The sequence below is a fragment of the Poromitra crassiceps genome (genome assembly GCF_964638095.1).
Source record: "Poromitra crassiceps genome assembly, chromosome: 16".
Taxonomy (NCBI): Eukaryota; Metazoa; Chordata; class Actinopteri; order Beryciformes; family Melamphaidae; genus Poromitra; species Poromitra crassiceps.
The window spans coordinates 36,593,650-36,603,617 of NC_139645.1; the positions used below are offsets into that span (position 1 = coordinate 36,593,650).

Here is a 9,968-nt window from a genome sequence, read left to right on the forward strand (position 1 = left end):
AGGTCAACATACAACACAACCAGCGTACATGTGTTCAGGTCAACATACAACACAACCAGCCTACATGTGTTCAGGTCAACATACAACACAACCAGCCTACATGTGTTCAGGTCAACATACAACACAACCAGGCTACATGTGTTCAGGTCAACATACAACACAACCAGCCTACATGTGTTCAGGTCAACATACAACACAACCAGCCAGCGCCGCGGGAAGTAGGGGTGCTGCAGGTGCTGCAGCACCCCCTACATTTTTTCCAAAAAAAAAAAAAAAAAATTTTTTTTTTTTTTTTTTTTTTTTTTTTTTACAAATGTAATTAAAAATATTTTGCAGTGCACTATGTTCCTTTCTTGTTTTAGAATGTTTCGGGAAATGAAAATGTAGCCTATTTAAATAGAATTATCAACAATAACAATCAAGGAAGTTACATGCTTGTAGGCTAGAGAAGAAGAAGACATGTTGTGTTGAACCAACCAACAACCAATACGAATTGTTTAATCTGGCAATAAAGAAATGTGAACTTGACATGCTATTTTAATAGCCTACTCAAAAATGCACCTCCCACTATACAGCAAAGAGAGGAGTCAATGTTTATTGATATATGCCATTCAGATCAGAATAACTAGTCTAGTCATTAAGTTTGCTGATAATATTTCTATCATGTTAAGTCTGTGTCATGTTAACTGGTGTATTCAGAGCAAATAGGGAGATATAGAGCATTATCATCATGCTATATATCTCCCTCTTTGCTCTGAATGAGTGAGAAAAGGAGAAAATACTGAATAATTACATCACAACAGTATCCTAATGTTAATTTAAAATGAGATATTCCTCTAAATATGGCAAAAAAATGTAAAAAAAAAACGTCCAAATTTTTTTCGGCGGGGCCCTTGCGGGCCCCACCGAGAGTCCCTTCCTCCCAGCACCCCCTGCTTAAAATGACTTCCAGCGGCCCTGCAACCAGCCTACATGTGTTCAGGTCAACATACAACATAACCAGCCTACATGTGTTCAGGTCAACATACAACACAACCAGCCTACATGTGTTCAGTTCAACATACAACACAACCAGCCTACATGTGTTCAGGTCAACATACAACACAATCAGCCTACATGTGTTCAGTTCAACATACAACACAACCAGCCTACATGTGTTCAGGTCAACATACAACACAACCAGCCTATGGACAAATGTTTAAAGGGATAGGCCAACCTTTTGAGAGATTCACCTATTTGCCATATTGCCCATACATAAACAAGATAAATACCTTTACCATCACTCTGCATACAGTGCACTGTGAGGCACAGCCATCCAGTTAGTTAGATTCGCAAATGCGCTGTGTACAGCGCCTCATGGCAAACAAGGAAGTAACTTGAGTTACTCTTGCTTAGTTTGGCTAATCTGTTTAGTTCTCGGTGTGTGGATTTACTATCAAAATGACCGTTTCACGGAACTTTGGATTATTATTTCATCAAGTGGTGAGTACACGAGTCACAACATGTAAATGTGAGTGTTTGTGGCGCTGTTGCAATGTGTATTTTAGGCGACTGAATGGGAGTATGCAGCTGTACCGGTCACCCCCGTTGTAGCGCTAGCTAAGTAGCAGCGATGTCTACCGCTCTTTGTAGGGCACGCAGATTGAAAATAAAACCATCGACAATATGATAATGGCCTAAAGTCCCAAAATGTTGGCGTAGCCCCTTAAACCTGATATATAGGCTAACTGGGTTGGATTTAAACACACCTGAACACCAATTTATCCGCTGGATCATAGTAAGTCATATGGCACAAAAATAAGTTAGTGGTACCATATTAAGTCACTACAACCCTACTGTAGTAAGTCAATGGGACAACAGGAAGTCAAATTGACCATAATTCAGTTGTACCAGCGTAATTCATTGGGGCCATAATAAGTCATGGGACCACAGTAAGTCAGTGTGGCCATAGTAAGTCATGGGACCATAGAAAGTCCATAGGACCATAATGAGTCACTTGGACCATAACAAGTCAATGGGGCTGGATAAAGTCAATAGTAAGTTCATAAGACCACAGTAAGTCAGCGGGACCATGATATGATACGTAAATGGGCCCATAGTAAGTCAGTGGGAGCATAATCAGTCAATAGGGCCTTATGAAGTCAGTGAGGCCACAGGAAGTCAATGGGACCACAATAAGTGAATGGGACCATAATGTCAGTGGGACCATATTTTATTTGACCTTTATTTATACAGGGTGAGGCCCTTGAGAGCAAGCTCTCATTTTCAAGGGTGCCCTGTTACAATAAAACATTTATAAAAACCACAATATGTCAATGGGACCAGTAAGTCAATGAGGCCACACAAAGTTGGTGGGACTCCAATAGGTCAATGAGACCAAAGGAAGTCAGTAGGTCCAAGGGACCATAGTAAGTCAATGTGACCATAGTAAGTCAATGGGACCATAGTATGGCAGTAGGACCATATAAGTCCAAGGGACCATAGTAAGTCAATGTGACCATAGTAGGTCAATGGGACCATAGTAAGTCAATGGGACAAGGGTCATCGTAGTGATGAGGTGCCTCTGGGAAATCAAGTGCTGTAGATGTGGAAACAGGGCCACTGCCAGCCAGCAAATGACAAACATTTCTCAAATAACATCCATCTATCTGTCAATATGGCTTATACTAATGTTAAACACAGCATGTTTAGTGGTAAGTACTGTATCATGCGTATGGTCAGCTTAGAAATCTGTCTAAGGGTGCTTTCTCACTGGTGCCCCAGTAACGTTCCCCAGCACACTTCTCCTCAAATTGACCCCAGTTTCGGAACGTTTGATGAGTGTGAACATTGCGTTCCGCTCCTGGGAAAAAGTGGTCCAGACCCCAGACCACCTTTTCACGCTTTGGCGGAACACTTGCGAATGTGAACGCCTACTGTTCCGAACCACATAGAGTCTAGACCAGAGGTTCTCAAATGTTTTTCAGCCAAGGACCTCTTACAAGATAGAAAATATACCGCGGACCCCCTCATTCTGATTTGTGATTTTGGGCTAAGCTTAATTGTTTCCACGGTAACATGCTTGACTTTTAATTTGATAGGTTTGTTATTAGAATGTAATCCATGAACCATTTTAGATTTAAAGCATAAACTATTTTCGTTGAACTATGAAGATTTTGCAAAAAATATATATATATATTTTTTTTTATTACATTACATTTACATTACGTCATTTAGCAGACGCTTTTGTTTTGTCCAAAGCGACTTACAATATCACAATTTGTCAACAGTCCAGAAAACCACTATGCAACACAATAAATGACAGCCAAGATATTTTGATAGACTAGCACCATGTAGGAAGTAGTTTGAGAAGGAATAAGTAACATGTAGCATTTTCTTTTTAATTATAAAAAAAAAAAAAATTTACTTGAAAACTTTTCGCGGACTCCCTGGCAAAGTGCCACGGACCCCTGGGGGTCCGCGGACCCCCATTTGAGAACCACTGGTCTAGACAACACACGGGTGAGGATACACTCCAGGCGTAGTTGATGATGCAAGTGCACTCTGTTCCGTTTCCGAGCGCGGAAGAAATGTAATGTAAAAGCTGACCAGCGGGGGAGAGGGGAGAGGGGACAATCGTGCCCGGGCACGGAACGGAACGGAACGGAAGGAATCGTTCCCAGTGAGAAAGCAGCCTAGTAATCTGCGGATGGTTCAAATAACATCCATCTATCTGTCAATATGACTTCTGCTAATGTTAAACACAGCATGTTTAGTGGTAAGTACTGTATCATGATGTTAAACACAGCATGTTTAGTGGTAAGTACTGTATCATGATGTTAAGAGCACCTTGATAAAGTTCACAGTGGTATGAGAACATTTCCAAACATCAAGCTCAATACAAACAGAGGGGCTCAACTCAGAAAGCAAAGGAAGAGACAAAGAGAGCTGAAAAAGACTTGAAAACCTTTAAGAATAGCCAGCCTGTGTTCTAAAGACACAGCTTGTTCTTTAGAGATGGCCATTCTTCCCCAGTTGACAGAAACAAAAGTGTCATTTCTCCCCCTCCTCCTGTCTCTCTGTCTTGAAAATATTGATAGAAAAGACAGTGAAGATTAGGAAGTGTCATAAGTGTGGCTGCTCTCTCTAATATTAACATGAAGGCACCTACAGCATCTCTCAGAGGAGAAAGAGAAGGGATAGAGACACTGCAGAGCGCGTCATCATTCAGAAACCACGCCCAAAACGGGGGGAAACAAAAACTCCCCCACCAATCCTGACGTTCTCCTATGTCACGTGTTGCACACAAAGATCATATATACAGAAGATGAACACTCCAACTAACTTCCTTGACAGCTAGATCCACATTGTTCTTCTCGCAAATTCTCAATGGCTTCCTTGTTTTGCTCGGGAGTACAAAAAAACGTTAATTGTCGATTTTTTTTACATTTGTTGTCTGTGCAGCCCACTACACAACAGCTTTTAGCTATGTTTAATTCAAGGAAAATGACGCTGGTGTGTGGAAGTGAATGGAGAGCTTTCCCCCGTGATGGGCGTGGCCTATTTCATGCAGTGTCTCAATGCAAAGAGTAACGAACAAGAGCACAGGGCGTGTCAAGCAGAAGGAATGGGCATGAGATAGCTAAAGACACAGAGCATCCAAACTAGACCAACATTATGTGGAGAGTTAAACAGAGCAGCTGCAGTAATAGAAGAGTATTGCTAAGTGCAGTCAAATCCCTGTATATTCCCCCCATAAAAGTTATTCAGCAAAATGTATTACACACGCAAACTAACCACACAGGCCAATCCAACATAGCAAAATACAATGCTCCCACATTTCAATAAGGCACAATAGCGCAAGTATTTTGTTCGACTAAAAAAAAGTACCAATCTCGGAAATGAAAGCAGAATTTCAAAAGACGAAGGCTTCTTGAATGAGGAGAAGGGAGAAGTTCCACATGACAGAGTAGACTTGAGATTCTGCTGAGGAGGAAGGGGTGGACGGTACCAACAATCCAACAAATAAAGATCTGTCTTAGCTGGATGTCTGAACCTCCATATGACCATCCACTCCCTTTATACTGGGGGTCAACACAGACCCATTCAAATTGCATCTGGACAAGAACAAGGGTGAAGCCATCTCTTCACCATTCAGGAACTGACCAAACGTAAAAGGGGAGAAAGTAATGAAAAGGTATGGAGTATTGGCAGGAAGGAGGGAGCTCTTGGTTGACCGCAGTGCTCAGTCTTCGGCTTTGGAGGCGGTGAGGCATTCGGTCTCTGAAGGGTCTTCCTGAGGAAACACCACGTAACACACCTTCTGGCCCATGTAGGTGACTCTCTCTGCAACACAACAGACAAAAACAGCACTTTTACTGGACAGAGAGGGCAGAGGGGTAATACAGTTAAAGGAGAATTCAGGTTTTTTTTACAACCTGGACCTTATTTCCGGCTTTAAATATGATTTTTAAGTCAACCACTAAGCCAGGGGTGGCCAAACTTTTTGGTTGTGGGCCGCATACAGAAAAATATAAGGAGTTGCGGGCCAAACAATATTTTTCAAACAATAGTTTTCGCGGAAAAGAAATTGGACCAGAAAACCCTTGTGCCATCAAAATTTTTATTTCTACCTAAATAAATATATGGCACATAGTTTATTGATGTGCTCACCTATTACAATGGGTATTTCTGTATCTTTTCAAATTTTCTTTTCCTGTGCCAACAGGTTAACACATTCACTGCCAGCCGTTTTTTTTTTTTACTGTAGGTAGCTTCTGCCAGAGGGTTTTTTTGAGGATTCTGCCTCATCTTTCAAGACCCGAGGATTCTTTTCTGCTAAGATTTTGTGAACACAAAATATCTCAAAAGAACTAATAGAATGTGTGCTTTCTCTGTCTAAAAGAGTTAGTTTGTAGAGTTAGTAGTTATGTAGGCATTAGCACTTGAATACAGCATGGTTTCAGCGTCTGAAAATTTAAGCTGAGATAAATAGCTTTTTGTGAAATTCGATAGAACAGTCACTTTAACCATTCATTTTTGGCATCAGTAAGACGTCAGACATCTAAACAATAGTTTTGAACAGTAATTTCCTCCATAACAGCAGGAAACACCCCTCTCCTTCAAACTCCTCCCTCCATGTGTGTTCTTCTTGGCTGCAGCGGGCGTGTCACAAGCTCGTTTCTGCTGCTGCTGCTGCTGCTCCTGTCTGCTGGCGGCCGCTGGGCAAGTCTGGATGGGCTCGCTCGTTTCTTGGGGTTTCGGTTGAGAGCTTTGATGAAGCTTTTGCGATTCTGGTCTTATTTATGCTGCGTGTTTCAAAGTGTGTTGCACCCATAATCTATTATGCAAATTTGCAATCCCCCACCGCCAGCAATCAGCGCGAAAGCGAAAGCGTTTTCGCCAATCCATTTTACCGTATGAGAATGGTTTCATCGCGCGTTCCCCTGCAGTTTTGGCTCTGCTGTTTCTAGTCTGGAGAGCACTGTCGCCACTTAGTGGGTCGGTGGAATGGGTTGTACACGTTCGGTGGCTCCCATATTTATATAGGAGATGTAAAAGGCTTAGATGCACGTCCGTTTTTTTTTTGACGTAGGCTATTAACACGTCATTGGCAGTCAACCGTTGGATTTTTTTTTGACGTATCAACACGTCATTGGCAGTGAACGTGTTAAGACAGAGATAATTTAACATAACATTAGTATTAAACTTTATTTTTATTTTTATAAATAGACCAGGTCAGGGTAGTCAAGTATAACCCCTTTTCAATGGTTTTAAATTGAAAAAACGAAATGGGGGGAATCAGTTTTTTTGTTTTTGTTTTTCTGTTTCTTTTTCTTTATTTTTTTCATTTTTTTCCCGTATTCGTTTTCCGTTTAAAACTTTAAAACGGAAAAACGTTTTTTTTTGTGTGTGCTAAATTCATGGCCAGGTCAGTTTGGCCACCCCTGCACTAAGCTAAGTTAATCTCAGCACAAGAGAGAAAAATCACTCTTCTGATGAGCTAAGGCTACAGGCCCATGGTGCAGACCGACTCACCGACCACTCTGTAGACCCATTTGGGTTTTTTCTTCCATTGAACACCCAGGAAGTAGACAGGGACGCCGGTCAGCATGATGACCATTCCCAGACCGCAAACCACCGGCTCAGAGTACAGACTGAAGCCTAGCAGCACCGCCCAGAACAGCATGTAGCTGATGGGAATCAACATGTTTACCTGCGAAAAACAACAAAACACACACATATCAACATGATCACCTGCAAACAACAACAAAACACACATTTCAACATGATTTCAAGCTATTTTTTTCCATGTTGTGTCTCTTTGCAACTCCATCTGGGATGCACACACATTCATATCTCAATAGGATAAAACATGTCTGCACATTATTTCTGCGTGTGTGTTACGGTAAATGTATATTCACCTTATTCACCACGCCCACTTTTTCTCTCTTCCGTGTTCAACGCAAACGTATTTGTTCTTCCGGTTCAGCGCTAGTTGCCAATGCCTTCTGTGGCTAATATTAGCCGCTAGTTAGTTATGTTATATGGCAGTAAAATGCCACTGAATGACCAAATTGATATAACCATTTCGAGTAACACTGTTTCCATACGGATCACCAGCGTTACTTTGTTGTTTATAACGTGGCTATATTCATAATGTTTCTATCTCGGATGCGTTATTTCGAATCGCACATACGTTACGCAACCTATGTGCGTTTCAGGACGCAACAGCCTCGACTCCACTAACGTCATCTTTAGAGCACAATATTCCTGGAATGCAAGTTTAACTAAACAGTTACATGTCCTCTGCATTCTACATAAAATTAAGATATTACGGGTTGTTTTATTTTGTATGTTACATACGTATTGGCCAAGATATGTTAGTTCATGGGGGAGTAATTTTGCCACTTTAGGAGGGGAGTGTGCACGGCCATTTTGCCTGCGGGGTTTTTGGCAAGTCAAAACGGAAATACTATTACGAAATGACGTAATGCGGAAGCGTCCATGTGTGGGCAAAGAATAAGGTGAATAGAACTAGAAATACCACATTGTGGTTGTATGTCGCCGCCCACAAGTCAGCAGTCTACATTCAGTCTGTCCAGACACAAGCACTTCCCCTTACTCGGACCAAAACATAAAAAAAAAATGCGGATTTAAAGAAAATATTTTTTCAATGTAGTTTTTTAAAGTTTTGGTCAGAGTGAAATGTTGTATGGTCTCTCCCGATTCTAAATATAGCTGAACCGTTTGGTTTGGCATTTTACAAAATGTCTATGGGAAAATAAATGGCGGATAAAAATCTCTGGTACAGTGCCGAAGCAGGAAGTAGGGGGGTCACTTTGCCTCTCTATTGGCAGGCTGTTGTACCTTGATGGGTCTCATGAGGTTGGGTTTCTTCCAGCGGAGGTAGAGGAGCCCGGCGATAGTCACCCCGTACGACAGGTAGTTGATGAAGGAAACATAGTTGATCAGGTTGTGTGTCTCTCCAATACACATGATCACTATGGTGGCACTGCACTGTGGGAGACAGAGGAAGGGTCAAAGGTCAAGCACATTTTAAACTGTTGGGCTGAAAACAGGCAGAACAGAACCACTAACAGGCAGAACAGAACCTTGACAAAAACAGAACTGTGGAGTGCACAGGAACGAGGAGACAGATCTCTGGATCTTGGTGTGTGGACTTGGTGTGCTCTGTCAACAACAGAGTTGACTCAAACTTGTCAAACTCGCCCAATAAGAAGTGCATAAACAATCTTATCAAGGTGAGTAAACACTATGTCGTATTGAAAAAGGTGTGTAAACGCCGTTTGCATGCGTTTAGCCTCCACTACAGCCCTGACTACACTGACCCAAGACCCTCCTCTCACTACTGTATAATTAGCTGACTTGGTGGTGCAGTACTCACACAGACCAGCAGGGCGGGGATAGGAGTGCAGTTCTTCAGGTGGATCATAGCCAGCAGGTAGGGCAGGTGACCCTCTCTGGCCCCTGAGAAACACAATCTGCAAATGCACATAGTGTATATCAATATTAATATTATAATGGATATGGTGATATGAGTCTTTATCTTAGACGTATCTTAGATATGTTCCTGTGGTGATATGGCATAAGTGTTGTGTTTTAAAGGCTGCATTACAGTTAAGTGATGTAATGTTCTGAACTTACCAGACTGTTCTAGCTGTTCTATTATTTGCCTTTACCCACTTAAGTCATTCTATCCACATTGTATATGCCTACAATATTGTCACAAAATCAGTATTGAGGTATTTGGTTAAAAATATTGTGATATTTGATTTTGTCCATATCGCCCAGCCCTACCTATGCTAATAATCATCATCATCATCATCATCATCATTCTGTGTCTGTGTGTGTGTGTGTGTGTGTGTGTGTGTGTGTGTGTGTGTGTGTGTGTGTGTGTGTGTGTGTGTGTGTGTGTGCGTGCGTGCGTGCGTGTGTGTGTGTGTGTGTGTGTGTGTGTGTGTGTGTGTGTGTGTGTGTGCGCGTGTGTGTGTGTGCGCCAGTGTTGGGCACTCATTACTAAAAAAGTAATATATTACATATTACTCGTTACTATTTTCAAAAGTAATATTATTACTTTACTTATTACTCCATGCCAAAAGTAATTCGTTAGATACTCGTTATATTACTTTTCCGTTACATTCCACACAAATGGCAATAGGCCTTTTTCACTGCAGCGATTTTGTGTCTAAAAGGCAGGAGGTAACACAGGTGCACCAAGATGTTAATTAGGGCTTCCAACTTCCAGTCCATTTAGGTGTTCCAGTGCTGGAGCCTTAATTAGTTAGTATACTCTGTCTTCTAGACACAAATGGCCGTTGTGAAAAAGGCCCATAGCGTTTTTCTCATCAAAATGCAGACTTTGCGGTGCGAATGTGTGAACTAGGTCTATTATGTGCCGTTCCATTTAAACTAATCGCTTTGCCAGAGCACAGCTTCCTACAGAGATGCTTGATGACTGACAAGAT

At 41.7% G+C, this 9,968-nt stretch overlaps 1 protein-coding gene across 1 annotated transcript in view; it reads right to left on the reverse strand.

Moving 5' to 3' along the window:
- Window positions 1-5,224: 5,224 nt before the first annotated feature.
- The window catches only part of LOC310791619 (asc-type amino acid transporter 1-like), a gene marked incomplete at both ends in the record, with an annotated part of 73,024 nt that continues 68,280 nt past the window's right edge, over window positions 5,225-9,968 (reverse strand). Inside the window, 4 exons of the mRNA XM_083653283.1 lie at window positions 5,225-5,325; window positions 7,018-7,195; window positions 8,350-8,499; window positions 8,888-8,984. Of these exons, the coding sequence (XP_083509409.1) occupies window positions 5,225-5,325; window positions 7,018-7,195; window positions 8,350-8,499; window positions 8,888-8,984 (526 nt within the window). The remainder of the gene's footprint in view (window positions 5,326-7,017; window positions 7,196-8,349; window positions 8,500-8,887; window positions 8,985-9,968) is intronic.